General features: G+C 57.2%; 1 protein-coding gene across 10 annotated transcripts; it reads right to left on the bottom strand.

Annotated features, from left to right (window-relative positions):
- Window positions 1-2118: 2118 nt before the first annotated feature.
- On the bottom strand, window positions 2119-15341 carry Pdlim2 (PDZ and LIM domain 2). Of its 10 annotated transcripts, none has more exons than XM_046447716.2 (10): window positions 15197-15341; window positions 12804-12941; window positions 11927-12078; window positions 9769-9838; window positions 9520-9671; window positions 9278-9356; window positions 5349-5431; window positions 4987-5132; window positions 3275-3392; window positions 2119-2665 (listed from the first exon to the last, which is right to left on the bottom strand). In XM_046447716.2, the coding sequence occupies exons 2-10, from the start codon at window positions 12894-12896 to the stop codon at window positions 2488-2490; spliced, it is 1071 nt and encodes a 356-aa protein (XP_046303672.1). In that variant the 5' UTR covers window positions 12897-12941; window positions 15197-15341; the 3' UTR covers window positions 2119-2487. The 10 variants fall into 10 exon arrangements, with proteins under 10 accessions (XP_046303672.1, XP_046303673.1, XP_046303669.1 ...); XM_046447717.2 differs by having other exon boundaries at window positions 12804-12944; window positions 15197-15334; XM_046447713.2 differs by lacking the exon at window positions 15197-15341 and adding an exon at window positions 14324-14458 and having other exon boundaries at window positions 12804-12944.
- Window positions 15342-16110: the final 769 nt, after the last annotated feature.

Below are 16110 nucleotides of genomic sequence, written 5' to 3'. Positions count from 1 at the left end.
CCCTGGGTTCAATCCCTGGTACCCCAAAACAAACAAAAGAAACCTTCAGATCCCCTGGGAGGAGAGCCAGATGCCAACAAGAACAAGGGCCAGAGGTGGGTTTTAGCTTGGACCCACTCTGCTTCCCGGTGGCAATCAACAGCCCACCTGTATCACCTGGATACACCCTTTTCAGGTGTCCCCACTCCACACTTGTCTTCCTCCACTTCTGTGACACCTCTAACCCACACAGTTTGTTACAGGAGGGATCCAACCATATTGAGAGTTCAACCCACACTTTCTGCTTAACACTTCCATCAGCCTTGAGGTGAAGTTCAAACCAAGTTTGCTCAGGAGGCCCAGAGGCCACTGTTGTAAACTGAGCGTTCAACTCACAGTCACCCCAACCTCTCCTCCACCTGCCGAATACCCAAGAGCTGGTCACACCCACAGCTGCCTCTTTGAACTTAGCAAGAGAGCCCTTAGCACTCACTACCACGTGTTTCTTCATGGCAGCTCGATTGCTGCCTCTTGGCCATCATCTCCAGGAAAACAAGAAATGTGTGTCTCTGTTCATATTCTCACTGTGCTGAGAGCCCAAATCAGCATTTACCAGCAAGCAGAATTCCCCTTTAGTGAGCATTCTCCCTTACCATGGGCTGCACTGGACACTAGGTGGCATCAAAGAGGCGGCCCCATTTCCCATCAGATAAGACTCCTGGGCAGGGCAGCCAGTCTTTATCTTTTCTATAAAAACAAAGGCCTGTCTGCAGCAGCCACCCAGGCAAAAGGTGAGACGATTATATCAACGTGTAAATTACATGCACAGGTGCCCAAAGAGGCAACACCATCTCCACCAAGATCCCTTCCCCAAAGAGCCAGATAGCACAAGGCTGCCATCAGAGCCCACACATTCTGAAGCCACCTTTGATCTGCTCTGTGAAAATAAATCTGAGGCTGCTGCCCATCTCTGGCTGAGTGGGGGCAGGCTGGCTCTGGAGCACCCAGCAGCCCCCGTAGAACTTTCTGAAATGTCCTCCAGGATCGGGACTATAGATGGTTGGTGAATCTTGCAGGAGACTTCTGCTCCCCATGCCCTCTCAAATGCACCCCCATCCAGGGAAAGTACACTTAGCACTAGCTGTGACAATTGCTTTTTTCCCCCAAAATTAATGAAGCCAGCTAGGTGTGTGGTACACACCTCTAATCCTAGTGGCTCAGAAGGCTGAGGCAGGAGGATCATAAGTTTGAAGGCCAGCCTCAGTGACTTAGCAAGGTCCTAAGCAACTTAGTAAGACCCTGTCTCTAAATATACCAAAAAAATGGTTGGGTCCAAGGGTGATGGCACACACCTGTAACCCCAGCAACTTGGGAGGCTGAGGCAGATGGAGCGCAAGTCAAAGCTTCAGCAATGGCAAGGCTGGAGATGTGGCTCAGTGTTAAGTGTCCTTGAGTACAATCCCTGATACAAAAAAAAAAAAAAAATGAAGCCAGCCATCTGCTGGAAAGAGGTGGCAGCTTGTCCACAGCCAGTTAGTGGCAATCCCTCAGGGTGAGGCTCGGATCTTCCCTCCCAGGCAAGGCTAACCTACAGCACCAGTCCAAGGTTATTGATGGTGATTTTGTTCTGAATGGGGCAGGCAGCCTCAGGGATGTGTAGGTGGTGTTTTAGAAGACATGTCCCTCTACATCCCCCATCTTCTGCCCACCCAGCTCAGATGGATTGGCGGCTCCACACCAAGTAGAGTAAGGACCACAGAGAGACCTAGCCTAGCCCAGCTCCAGCTGAGCACAAAGCTGCCTCACCAAGAAATCTTCCTCCACCTCTCTGGTCCTCTGTTCCTGTCCCCTAGCATCCCTGCCCGTCTCCAGGCCCCCGGTAAGAAACTCATTCCCTCCCTAGTATAAGGGATCATCCCCGGAAAACAAGCATCTCTACAAAAGGGTTAAGGAAGTGCCCACCCCACCTACAGAGGCAACCCTCTTTCCCCTCCATCATCCCACCTCATCCTGCACCCTGGCAGTGGGGTGGGTAGAGGGGGAATGGGAACACAGAGGTAAATACACATTGTCTACCCAGTAGCAAGGAGCAGCTCCTACCCAAGGGCAGGGGAAAGGAAAAAAGGGCATCTGCGTCTGTCCGTGTTTATATATTTATAGAGCTCATATGTCAAAACTCTGCACAGTGAATACCATCAGCCTCTGACCCACCCCTGTCCTAGACACTGTGCCCCACCCTGTGCACAAATGCATCAAACGCAGTGGCCGCTTCAGCCCGTGGCACAGGACCCGTCCTGCAGGGGGAAGGCCAGGGAGGGTGGGGCTGCCCTTAGTCCGAATCGAGTCCCAGCCCTTGACCTCACCCAGCGAGGACAAAGGGGGCTTGGGCCCCCCAAATTAGTTCATGTAAAAGCCACCACCCACCATCACCTCATCCCTGCCAACTTGCTCTGGGCACAGTCATGTCCAGAAACGTAATAAGTGGAGCTGGGCTAAGCACTGCAGGGTTCAGGCCCGAGAGCTCAGAGTGGTGGGTGCCGCGTAGCGCTGGCGGGCATGCTTCTCACAGTACAGCTCGTCGCCCACCCAGAAGTGGCCTCGCATCTTCAAGTTCAGCCCACAGTCCGCGCAGGTGTAGCAGCTGGGGTGGCGATAGCGCCCCTCCTGGATGCGCACTGCCTGGTTCCTGCAGGGTAAGGAGAACGGTCAGGACAGGGACATGGATGGATGGAGACAGGGTCAGGCATAAGGTCACTTATCCCAAGGAGCCAGAGTCGAGGCCTGGGGCAAGTCGGAAGCTTAGATTTTTTTTTTTTTTTTTTTTTTTGGACTTGGGATTGAACCCAGGAGCCCTTCATTACCACTAAGCTCTATACCCAGCCCTTTTAATTTTTTAATTTTGAGACAGGGTCTCATTAAGGTGCTGAAGTTGGCCTCCACCTTGCAAACCTCCTTCCTCAGCCTCCCTAGTAGCTGGGATTACAGACATGTATCACTGTGCCTAGCAGAAGTTTGGAAATTATGGAAGAGAAACCCAAAACGGTAGCATTTCTCATTCCTCCAGGGAGAAAGGAGGAAATGGGGAGGAGGAAAAGAGGAGGAGAAAAGGAGGTGCTCAGGAAGAAGCCAGCCCAGGTCTTCATTGTGAGAAGACTGCAGACAGCCTGACACCAAGCCACGGAGACCACAGCCAGGGCTTCCCTTCAGAGTCCTTGACTGTTGCCCGGCCCTGCCTGAGGGCACCCCTGCCCGGCCCCCCAGGCTCACCCCACCTCCATGGCCCTCCCACACTCACGCGATGCTGGTGCTGCACTTCTCACAAGTGTGGAGCTTGGGTGGGGTGGCCAGAGCCCGGGAGGGGGACAGGGATGTCTGAGGGCTCAGTGAGCTGGGCAGGAAGGCAGGCGTGCCACCTGGGAGTGGGGAGGGACAGAAATTTGAGAGTTCACCACCCACAGCAGCAGCTGTGTTTAGTGACACTGCTGTGGCTCCTCCCTGGCTGCTCCCAGGCTTGTTGCAAAAGATTCTTAGGGGACTCAAAAGTAACAGTGGGTATGACAACGCATAAGGAGAAGATGGTCCAGCCAGACCCCGGGCTGAGGCTGGCCAGGGCGTGAAGGACAACCACAGCTCCCGAGTACACCCTTCTGAGACAACCTGGGAGCATCAGTGTTGAGTGCCAGACCTCAGACAAAGTAGTTCCCTCCCTTGTGACCTGGTCACGGTGATGCCAACAGGCACCAGTACTAGCAATAACTGTGCCATGATGACCTTGTACAGTTTCCAAAGAGCTTTTATATGTGTTATTGCATCTGAGCAGGAGAACAGCATGAAGAGGTGCACAGAGATATTGGGCAGCTATTGTCCCTGCTTCAGCTCAGGATCCTGAGGCTCCCTTGATGAAGTCACCTCGTGTCTGTGCTCCCTTCCCCACCACAACTGACCCTGTGCCCTTCTCTGGGAACTGCAGAGGCCTTAAGTCAGGATAGATAGGATTTGCTCCGGGCTGGGCTGTAGCTCAGTGGCAGAGCAGTTGTCCAGCGTGTGTGAGACCCCAAGTTCCATCTCCAACACCACAACATTAAAAAAAGAAAAAAATTGCTCCAACTCTCACGCAGCCTCCAGGTATCTGTAAACACTCCTAGGAGCTACACATCAGAGCTGGAACCAGCCACCAGGGACTGGTCATTCTGCACCTCCAAATCCTCTCCTGCCTGTTCCATCATCTCTCTCTTCCTCTCTCCCCTTGGATGAGGCAGTCTCTCTCTCTCTGTCTCTGCTATTCCAAAGTGCATTCCTCCTGACTGCCTGAAACACTGATCCTACAGCATCCGCTTCCTTGAGAGCTGGCCAGGCCTGTTTGCCCAATACAAAGAGCTGTTCAGGAGCAGAGGGTCACATCCTGCACACCAGTGTTCATCAAATGAATAACAAAAGGCTGGATGGAGCCCACACGGTCCTGTTTGCTCCTGGTGGCACCTCACCAGGCAAGAGGACCTCCCTGACTCTCCTGGTTAGAGTGCTCCTCAGCCTGGCTCCAGAGGCCCTCATCACAGGGACCTTCCTCCCTGCTGCCAGGCCAGGCTATTCTCTCATGCCACGCCCATCAGCCCTCTGGCTGTAGGCCTCCACATTCCAGTGTTCCCAGGCCACCTTCTTAAGGCTGTTGATTGAAATCTTGGTCTCCTTTCAGGGCCAAGTTGAATCCCTCTTCCTCCAAGAAGCCCTCCCTAGAGACCCAGCCCCCAGTGCCCAACTGCCCACTCCCTTGGCACTTTCCTGGTCCCAGCCAGCACAGCCTGGCACCTTCTGTGTGCATACTTGGTAACTCTGAGATGACTGTGAGCTCTTTAAGGACAGGGACTGTGGCTTGGCATGTGCTCCCCTGCCCCCAGTCCTGTGATGAGCACTTAATAGACACTTAAGAAACACCACTTCCTTAGCCTGTGAAGTCGGGATCCCAAGAGGCCCAGGGAAGCACCTTCCCACGGAGCCCTGCGGCCTCACCTCTCTCCTCAGCCTCCAGAGCTTCCTGCAGGAGCCTAAAGGAGCTGGACTGCCTCGGGGCCACCCGCGATTCACGGTTTTCCTGCAGCATCTTGAACACTTCTGAGTCCTCTTCCAGGAGGCAGCTCCCTGCCTCCGAGTCCACACTGCAGGGTGGGGCAGCCAGGAATGAGGGTCCCATGCCAGGGTGTTAAGACAACCCTCCGGTCAGAAGAGCATGGGGGAGGGTGTTCTGGGAACTGGAGGAGAGCCCACCAGGCTTTGGGGGGCGGGGACCCCATCCCTCCCCATGAAGCCAGTTTCCCACCTGTCCTTCTCAGGTCCTCCAGGTGCCCATCCCACCCTGCAAGGTCTGCTGGTACCTGAACCTGGGGCTTGAGGACCGGGGGCCCGGAGAAGGCGGCAACACCCGCACAGCCGAGTCGCCAGCGCGGCCGAGACCAGCCTGTGGGAGGAGAGCAGCGGGAGGAGTCAGCGCCCGGCCCTGGCCGACGCGCCCACGGGCGCTGCCAGATGCTGCTCCCCAGACCAACGCCAGGGGGCGCCCGGTCCCCACAGAGCAGCAGGACCCTTGCAAGCAACAGGCACCCCGCCCCACCCTCAGGGCCAGGGCACCAGGGCTGCTGGGTTCCAGCACCCAAGGGAGGCCAGTGCCCAGCTACTGAGGCATGTGGCTTCTGCTAGGGGACTGAGCAAGAGGCAGAGATAGATGCCAAGCGACCAAATCCTGACACCCCTCTAGGCAGCACACCCCTCTCTGTTAGGTCAAGCTACCTGTTAGGGCTCTGGTCCCACAGAACAAGCAGAGGAAGCCAGCTGCCATTCTGCAGTGAGGCCATGGAAACATAAAGGGGTGGAGCCAAGGAGACAGGACAGGGGCTGGGCAGGCCTCCTGCCACACACGCTGCTCTGCCCTGCTGCGCCTTCTCAGGAGAGGGCCAGGCTCTGGGCTGCCCAGGCCTCGCCCATCTGCCCTGGGAGGTCTGATCCTGCCCCACAGAACTTCAGGAGCCAAGCCCATTCGGAGTCCACACCCTGGCCCCAGGGATACCCATCCATCCAGTCTCCAGAATTTCCTCACCTTCAACCTCCTTGTCAACCCTTGAGGCTGTTTCTGGCCAGCACTTCAGTATCCTCTCCCATTCTGTCCCCTTCCTTGCCAACCCCATCCAGAGGCCACTAAGTGGAAGAGGGGGTGCCAGCTAATGAAGAGGAGATAACCAAGCAGGCCAGGGAGACCTGGTCCCAGGACAGAGATCCTGACAAGCCAGGTTCCCGCACTTTACTACTCAAAGTCAAGGATGAATTATGAAGTCAAAATTTAAAACGGCACGAATCTTTCCTTAAGCCGGAAGAACTTCAGAATCTTCAGAAGACAGCCCAAGACCTTCAGCCACTGGTCCTCTTTCAGCAGTTCCTATTCCTGCTCCTGGGTCTTTCTGTTTGTTTTTTGTACTAGGAATTGAACCCAGGGGCACTTTACAACTGAGTTACACATTCTCAGCCCTTTTTATTTTAAGACAGGGTTTTGCTTAGTTGCTGAGGGTCTCCCTAAGTTGCTGAGGCTGGATTCAAACTTGCAATCCTCCTGCTTCAGCCTCCATAGTAACTGGAATTACAGCATTTACCACCATGGCCAGCTGCTTCTAGGGTTCTTACCCACAATGCTCTATAGGTAAGGGGACTGAGGGTCGGGAGGGAACAGTAGTTCAATCCACCTGGGTGTCAGAAGCAGAACTGGCAAGTGCCTAGATACAGCCCAGCACTGTGTGGTTGATTGAAGAACTGGGCCTGGGGTCCTTAAGGACAGTGTGTCAGGCTGTGGTTTAACTGGGTGGTAGAGCACTTGCCTGTTCTCAAAGGATTGAGTATTCTCAAAGCCTTGGGTTCCCTCACCAGCACCACAAACAATAACAATAACATCACTTCTCCAGACAGAACAGCACATGCCCTCCATGGGCACCAGCCCGCAGCAGATGAAGGGCTAACATCCAGCCTAGGTCCCCTCAGGAGCCAAGTCCTCATTCCCAGACAGAGGGAGGGAGGGAGCCTTGGCATTGGCTCCCCAAGGCGTGTGCTTGCCCACAGGGGTCAATTCGCAGTTTCCAGAAGGGCTATGGTGTCCTACACCCTAGATTCTCAACATCTCCAGCCAGTCAGGAGCCACGGCCAGGTCAGGGTACCTCCATACCCTCCATCTCCCAGCCCTTTATGGGGGGCCAATACTCTCACTTGGAGAGGGCCTGCCTTGCCTCCTCCCCTCCCTTCCCAGAATGACCCTTCATCTCCAAGACCAGGAAGGCTTCTCCCTCCTCACCTGCCTAAGAGCATGTCTACAGCCAATGCCCCTCTAGTTCTGGGGAACTTGAGTGGCAGGTATGGGGTAGGGGAGGGGTGCCAGGAGAAATTCTGTGGTTCAACAAATTTTGGAAATTAATCAGATCACATGTGCTTCTTTCTCATAAACTTTGAGCCTCGAAGACACTGAAGTGCAATGACACTCAAGAGGAAGCTGTGGGACCCTGTGACTCCTTGCCCAGAGGCAAAGTCTGTGGGTTATAGGAATTTCTGGTTTTCTATAACAAACCATCCTCAGAGCCCAGAGGGTGCCTGACATGAAGCAGCTGCTCCATGAATATTTGTCACAGGAGTGACAGGAGTTCTCAGGGTCAGAGAAGGGAACTCAGACCATCTAGTCTGGCTGAGGCCGAGAGAGGAAGAGGAAGAGGGTCTATGGCAGAATTTACAACAGAGGTGAGACTGATCGGGGTCCCCCTGCCACCCCAGCCCTGGGCTCCCCTTTAATATGGGGACTTGTTGAAGTGCAGATCACTGTCCCGCACACACCCATGTCCCATTCAGCAGGTCTAGACTGGAACTGAGAATGTGCATTTCTAACAAGTTCCCAGGTGCTGCTAGTTTGAAACCCACTCCCCCAGGCCAGCCACATCCCTTCCTTGCTCATGGCTGGGGACATGAAGGAAGGAGACCAGGAAGGCCTGTCCATGAGTACCAGAGTCCTACAGAGATGACAGTCCCCAGGAGAATCAGACAGAAAGCAGCCAGGAGGGACATGCCCTCCAACCCTAGGCCAAGGTCATTCCCAGCTTGTCTGGGACAAAAACTCAGATTCCCCCACCCCCAAACATACCAGGTCTCTCCTGGCCCCCATGTCCCCCTCTCCCGGAGTGCCTATTGCCCATCATCCTATAAAGCCCATCCTGTGTTCCCTCCAGTGACCAGAAAAATTCCTAATGAAGCCTTTTCTGGCCACCCGGGGCCACATTTGTCTCTCCCCTTCCAGAACACCTCCTTCTTTTGTAATTAATACCACACTGTCTAGTGCTTAATTGTTCCCAAACTGCTCTGCATATTTGTCTTATCTGGACAGCTACGTCTTAAATTCTTTAAAGACTGGGATTTCATGGAGCACCTCTCTACTCCCATAGTAGCCTCAGGCTGACAATGAGGCAGGCACAGGGCTGGTTACCAAGGAACCCCCACTGGGCAGCCCCAGAGGACCCTTCCCATTCCTTCTCCAAAGCTCCCAGTTCCTAGAGCCCTCCCCAGCCCCAGCCCCACCCCCACCCCCAGGCTCTGCTTTCTGGAAGGAAGAATCAAGCCGGAGGTAAGATTTCAGCAGCTGGGCCTCATCCCCTTCACCCTAAAGGCTGGACATGCCCCCACCCATGCTGCCCCCGGCAGCTGTGGCCCAAGACTCTTGCTGCCTCACTCCTTCACCCCTGTCCTTGGGGAGGAGAAATGCCACCAGCGGACATGGGACCTGGGTGGAGGAGGAATCCAGCAAAGAAGGGAGGCAGACAGAGAGCAAGCCAAGGCCAGCCTGGGGCAGAACCACAGTCCCCAGGGGGTCATCAACGCTGACCTGACCACGAGCAGAGCGGGAAGGAGGAGGGGGATGGGAGCTGGGGGCTTGGGGAGGGGAGGAATGTGTTCGAGAGATGCAGCCAGAGCCAAAGGGATTTATCCCAACAACAGCAGCAAAACTATGTCAGCCCCAGCCCAAGAGAAACACACTGAGGAGGGGAAGCCAGAGAAGGGGGGGGAGGGTGGCCCAGCAGGGAGCAGGGAGGAGGGGTGCCAGCAGGACTGGGGTGGACGGGGGAGGCAGGTCTCAGGCACTCCATGTGGCCCACCAGAAGCAACAGCCTCTGTCACTAGGAGATGGCCCCACAGGCTGCCCAGGTGGCACCAGCTGCCTGCAGCCCCGGGACACCTAGGCTGCCAGGGGGAAAAGGAAGGCGCTCCTCCTCCCGCCTGGCCTCCTCACCTGTCGGCCTGCGGGGCGGCCCCCATAGCAGAGTCGGTCAGCAGCAGCAAGGCCCGGTGAGTGCGTCAGACTCTGGAAACTGAAAAGGAAGGAATGGAGAGTGGGCGCAGGGGTCCGCGCCGCCTGCCCCGGGATGAGGAGGGGCCTTCAGGGTCCCCAAATGTAGCTACTGAACTCTGAGGGGCCTGGCCCAGGTCCAGTGGCCCAGGAGGTCAGGGTACCTACCCACCAGCTGCACTCACCTGTGGGCAGTCACTACCTCTCCAGCCGGGGCCAGCGGGCTGGAGGGAGGAGGGGTGGAGAAGGGGCTACCTGGCCGGGGGCTGAGGGAGGCTGGGCTGGAGTAGGCAGACCTCAGGGAGGACTGGCTGTCAAGGTGTGTCCTCAGAGACCCCTGTGGAGAGAGAGGCAGTGGGAAGAGCGGGCTCCCTCAGGCCTCATCCCTGGTGTGGTCAGGTGACAGGGCTCCTGGTTCGATGGCCCTGGCTTACCTGGAAGCGAGTTGCCAGCACTTCCAAGGAACCCTCCCCGTTGGTCTGCCCAGGAGAGGCAGCCCCAGACCTGAAGAAGCAAGAGGAAAAACAGTGTCACAGGAGTCCTGGCCTCCAACCCCCTACAGCTTGTGACGATGCTGTCCCCAGAATCTGGTTCTCAAGACTTGCAGAACATCCAGGACATTCGGACATCAGGTGGTCAGCTGTAGACTTAGCCAAATTCAAAACAAACAATGTCATCAACGACCACCATCGTTTTTAAAAGGACAGAACAGCTCCAAAATGTAGAAAAGATGTGATTTCAGCAAAATATTCAATAAATTCAATTCCATTAGAAACTCCTTACATGATCCCACTCCTTTTCTTTTTTCCCCACTCCATCTAGCCTTTTCACTGGTCTACATCAGTTTGTAGGTCAATGCTGGGGAAGATGACTGAATTCACAGAAATAATCCTTTAAGTTTGTTTGTTTTTTGGTACCAGAGATTGAATCCAGGAGCACTCTGAACCACTGAACCACTTCCCCAGCCCTTTTTGTATTTTATTTAGAGATGAGATAGGGTCTCTTTGAGTTGCTTAGGGCCTCACTAAATTGCTGATTCTGGGTTTGAACTCACGATCCTCTGTCTCAGCCTCCCAAGCAGTTGGGATTACAGGCCTGTGCCATGGTGCCTCGAAATCCTTTAAGTTTTAACCCATGGAGAAACTAAAGCTGAAAGACGGAAAATGAACGGCTGAAAGTCCCCAAGCCCTTCAGTGACAGGGCCAGATGCTCACTTTCCCCCACCACTGGTGGCCTGAATGCTTCTGAAAGGTCCCTCAGGGTCCCTTCTTCAGGATTCACTCTGAAAGGGTGGACCAGCCCCTCTCCCTCTCTGGCAGGTAGCTGAAGGGCCTGGAGAACCAGGGAAACAAGCAGATCCTCTCCCCACCAACAGTGGCAGCCGGCGAGAGGGCTTCCCTGCTCCAGGGTCTCTCTTCCAAGCCCCTACCAGTGTGGCCAGCTGAGACTTAAATGGGAGGTGGCGAGAGCCCCCACTTCCCATCCCTGCCACCCCATGACTGCATGCTCCACAGTTCCCAGACTTCTAGCCATTGCTGAAGAAGTCAGTCAGCAGGAACCTCTGCCTCCTCCTGCCCCAGAGCTTCTGAATGCCAGTGGGAGGGGTGAAGAGGGGGTTCAGCAAAGGAAGCACAAGACCTGGAGCTGTGGCTTGCCTGGGGGGGAGCTGGAGGCCAGGGTATGTGGTCCCAAGAGGGACCTGAGAGGGAATGGTGACGTCAGCAGCTCCCACCCCTCCCCTGTCACAAGCTGCCACCTCCAGTAGATTTTGATTCCATCCCCAGATGCCATAAGGTACTCTCCCCCCTCCTTCCCTGGGTCCCACTCCCCAGAGTGGCATGAAGGGAGCCAGCTTCTGTAGCACCTCAGGGCAGGGCCCTTGGGTGAGGAGGGGGCAGGCAGAGAGGGCCTGGCAGGAGGAGTGATGGCAGAGAGGAGGGAGGAATCTGACTCAGGTTCCAGGCCTGCCCAGAGGGCTCTCCTGACTGTGGAATCTCCCAGCATTCCTGATCCCTGACTCACTGTGCTGTCCCACCCCAGGAAGCCACCTGTTCCCCCACAACCCTGGCCTCCAGGTTCAAAATCCCAGAAGCCCAGGAATCGTCCTTCCCCAGCAAGGGCCCAGATTGGTGATGGGGAAGGATGCATGAGCTCCATGAGAAAAGAGGCCCAAATTCCTTTCCTCCACCTGGATCTGAATAAAAGGCACCTCCTCTTATAGGCAGGGGTCCTGGAGACCGTAGGACACACCTTCCTTAGAAGTTTCCCCTCTTCAATCCACTTCATGCCCACACCCTGCACCCTGCACACTCTCGGGAACCTGTCAAACCCGGGCTTCCAGGTAGCTGGTGCCAGCTTACCCTGCCCAGCCTGTGGCTGCACGCCCAGCCTGGCGCCCACCTTTACCCAGCTGGCCAAAGGGACACCCTTCAGCCCACCCAGCTTCCCTCTCCCTCTGCCGTGGGCCTGGAGCCTTCTCAGAGATGTGCCAAAGGAGACCGAGAAGGCCAGGTGGAGTGACGCAGCTGCCTGGCAGTGGACCTGCGGAGGGGCAGGGGAGGCCCACAGGCCTGGGGAAGTGGAGAGGCCCACCTGTCCAGCTGTAGTCTCAGGGGTGAGGCACTCTGACGGATCTTGCTCTGTGCCTCAGCATGAAGCATGCCCTCTGCACTCTCCCCATTAATGGCCAAGATGATGTCGCCAGGCCGGAGGTCAGCGGCCTCTGCCTTGCCCCGTTCAGTTACCTGCCAGGGATACGGAGCAGTGAGTCTCCAGTGTCCACACTGAGCCCGTGGAGCACTTGGGGGAGGGATGGAGCAGAAGGAGACTTCCCTCTGCTGCTCAAGAAGCACAGAAGAAACTGGGCTGAACCTTTGACACCCACACTCCCCTCTGTGCCCTTCACTGTCTGTCCAGCTAACCAGTTAGTTAATCCCCTCCAATAGCTCCAGTGGCAGCCCTCTCCTCTCAGGCTCAGCACACCACTCAGCACACCGGGGCTTCAAACCAACGCCTCCCAGGAATGTGTGGTGGCAGACTTTCAGGACCTGAGCTGGGAAATACTTTTGGATAGAGAGCTCTGCCTGTGCAAATCACACCTTGCAGGTGGCGGCCTGCACACCGCCCTCTGTGGGAAAGCTCCCAGCCTGGGTCAAGAGGAGACTGTCAAGAGCTCAGGAGGCCTCCTGTCCTATAACCACCCAAAATGGCTGTCAGCAGGTGTAGGATTAGTAACCAAGGAGAAAAGGGCAAGCCCTCTCCTTGGCTCACTCCCTTTCACCCCCAAGAAGCTAGTTCCTACAGTGGCCCCAAGTCCCCACGGCAACAGTGCCAGCCTTCCCCTGCCCACACTGCCAGCGGCAGGGCTCAGACTCCAGTACAAAACAAGAGAGGCATTTGTGGGGCCCCGGGTAGACAGGGCAGACCGACAATGGGAGGTAGCTCCTTATCTCTCCAAACCAGTCCTTACCTTGGTCACCCTGATGGGCATGTGGAAATCCCTGCCCCCGGTGATGCGGAAGCCCCAGGGTGCTGGCCCCAGCACATCCACGGTCAGTGCCATGCTTGAGGAAGAGAGGACTGGAAGGTGGGTTTCACTCCCCGCAACCTACTGGAAGCAAAAGGGAGAAGAGGGGGACAGGTCCCCCAGCAGAACGTCAGGGGCTAGGGGTGGGTAGGGTGGGTAGAGGAAATGACTAAGTCCCTCCCTCACCCCAAAGTTTCACTTCCCCCCACCCTGGGAAACTGTGACTCCGAGTTCCCCCTTCCGAGGTCTTTAGCCCAGCAGCTCCCAAGAGGCTGCTGTCCCCATACCACACAGGGCCTTGCTGGAAAATGGGTGGGCAGTGACTGGCAAGTGGTAGAAGATGTCTGCATTTCCTCCCTGTCCCCTCCTCCACCATCAGAACTTAGTCCCTCAAGTGCTTGCTTCCTGTCCCCAAAACCGACAGCACAAGGTACTTCCTCCCCACTCTGGGGGAGGGCAGGAGGGTTGCCTGGGTAGAGCCAGGCTCTGGCACAGGAGGGACAGCAAAGAATGGGGTGGCCCCACCAGACTATGTAAAAATCTGCCCAGGTTGGGGCTGGCTTGGGTCAGGTCAGGTCTTCAGAAGGGCCTCCTGGCTGCCTGCCCAGGCCCTGACAATGTGATCAGATGGACAAGATCCACTTCCCACCGCCCCCAGGGGCCTGCTGCCCTCTGAACAGCCCCAGCAAGGAGGCCAAGGCTCATCTGCAGAGAGGGGCACACCCACCCCCTGCTACTGGCCAGCAGGGAGAGAGGGCTGATGCTGCCTGCCAGCTGGGGCCACAGGCCTCCCATCCACTGCCCCCTCTGCTGGGCAAGGGAGTGTCCTTGCAGACCAGGCCCTTGTGGGATTTCCTGAGCCTCTAGGTCTGGAGCCAGGAGCCAACCCTGGCAGGAAGCTGCAATGCCAGGCTGAGCACCACCCAGCCCAGCACCCATCCTGAGGCTGCCCCTGGGGAGGTCCAGAGCCTGCAAGGGCTGCCTGATCTCTCATGAACACCGGGCCCCTGGGGAGGGGGATACTCTGGCTGGCGAGTCTGTCTGCCCCTCCCCTATCAGTTGGCTTCCCTTTTGCCCAAGCGTGGGCTCTATCCCTCCCCAAGTCCCCAGGTTCCCAGGCCCTCAGTCCCCAAGGCCTGGTGCTGGTGGCTCGTAAATGCCCTGAGATTCCCAGACCTTTGCGCCGGCCAGTGGACTCCGGCTGTCCGCGCTGTTGGTGCCGCAGGGAGGAGCCCAGCCTGTCGGCCCGGCTCTCCCAGTTCTGGAGCTTTCTTCCCTCTAAGGCCAAAGTACCCCCGCGGGCAGGGGGCTGGAGGTGGAGCACAGGCCACGGGGTGGGGGGCACGCCGAGGACTGGCCGCAGGGAAAGGGGCTGTGGGCCGAGGACGGGCCGGGCCGGGGCGAGCCGGCGCTGGCCGCGGAGGGTGCGCAGGTGGGCGCGCGCTCACCTGGCTGCCGCTCACCTGTCGGCCTGGGCAGCCAGGCCGGGGAGGGGAGGGAAGGAGGCAGGCAGGAAAGGAGGGCGAGGACCCGCCGCCGCTCCGCCGCGCTGTCCGCCCGACTCTGGGGAGAGCCCGCCCGGGGCTCCGGGACCTGCCTCCGCCCATGTGATCCCGGGGCCGCCCCTGCCGCCGCCCCTGGCCCGGGAAGCCGCCTCCTCCGCGCCGCTGAGCCCAGGCGCTGCCACCTGGCCCGCGCCCCGCTGGAGAGATGGAGGCAGACTCTCCCCAGAGACCCCTCAAGGCTGCCGTCGTCCTCCCGAGGTGCCCGCATCCTCCCGAACGCCCCTGAATGCAGCGGTGCTGGTCAAGTGACAACCCCTCTCCCCGTCCGCAGACAGCTCCCCCGGGCAGGTCGCGTGCCCCTTCTACAAAAAGGGCCCTGGAGCCCGCAGCCCGGGCCTGGAGCGGGAAAGGGCTGGCCGGTCTGCTGCGGTCTTCCAGGCTCCTCCGCCCACCCCAGCTCCCACGCTGGCGCAGATGCGGTCTCGACACCCACAAATCCCAAGCCAGGGCCACCCTTCCGCCCTCCCTTCCAGCCGACTTGCTTCTCTGCAGCGCTTCCCTGCTTCAGATACCCCACAAGCCTGCTTTGTGCAGGGTGGCCTGGAGAAGATGAAGTGAGACTCCTGACTGGGGGTCACCAGCGCCTCTCCTTTCCTGCTGACCTGGCTGGGGTGGACCATTGTGAACAACCACCCCTGGTTCTGCCTGCCCCTTCTCCTCTACCAACCATTTACACTCCCAGCTCTAGGGATCAGGACAGCCAAGAAGGAGCCTCAGGTGTCAGCTTAAGCAGGAGGAGCCATCTGGCCAATGGTTTCCCCGGAGTCATACCTGGCAATCCTCACCCTGGAGAACTCTGGGCCCTGGGAGCCTCCTCCTGCACCCCCGGCTGGTCTCCCAACTTGGCTCTCTGGGGAACGCACCTGTGGGCACAGCTGTAACCTGCCTGCCTCAGGTGTGAGTCATTCCTCTGAGTTCCACCGTGAGGAGTGCCCTCAGCACCTCCTTGCTTACCCTGTCCCCATCTCATCCTCCTGTACTCTGTCCAGCCACCTCTGCCCTGCCACCTCCCTGGCCCCACCTCCCACTGTCTGGGTGTGTAAACCACTCTCCTGTGGAGTAATCCTGGGCCTCCTGGTGGGGCACTTTGCCTGCTGCACCTGCTCTACCTCCCCGACTAGATTGGAAGCATCCACTGCCTTTTTGTGTGTGTGTCCTGGGCATGGAAGCCGGGGCCTCCTGGATGCTAAGCACATGCTTTCCCACTGAGGGACACCTCCAGCCCCTGAAAGCCCCTTGAGGGAGGCAGAAATCCAAGCAGGGCAACCACAGCCTTGGGGGTCACACAAATCTAGCCTCAAATGCCTCATCTACCTCTTACTGTGTGACTGTGGGCACAGTTCCCCGCTCTCCCGGGCCTCAGTTTCCCCACGTAGTAATGCCTAGCTTACCCTCCCATCGTGTAGATTGCTCTTCATAGGCAAAGTCCAGGGATTACAAAGAGGTGTAAAAACAGAGTGCTTGCCACAAATGAGAGGGTGGAGGAGGTGGAGGGGAGGGAGAATTTATCTATTTAACTCAATGATTCAAAGATTCAAGCCAGGTGTGGTAGTTTTCACCTGTAATCCCAGCTTTTTAGGCTGAGGAAGGAAGATGGCAAGTAAATTCAAGGTCACTCTCATCAATTTAGTGAGCCCCTGTCAAAAAAAACAAGGCTGAGGCTGTAGCTCAGTAGTAGAGTGTCC

The sequence above is a fragment of the Marmota monax genome, unplaced genomic scaffold (genome assembly GCF_021218885.2).
Source record: "Marmota monax isolate L192 unplaced genomic scaffold, Marmota_monax_Labrador192_F-V1.1 WCK01_AAM20220418_F8-fsc00040, whole genome shotgun sequence".
Taxonomy (NCBI): domain Eukaryota; kingdom Metazoa; phylum Chordata; class Mammalia; order Rodentia; family Sciuridae; genus Marmota; species Marmota monax.
Note: the sequence above shows the minus strand (reverse complement) of the source record. Positions and strands in the feature narration are given on the sequence as shown.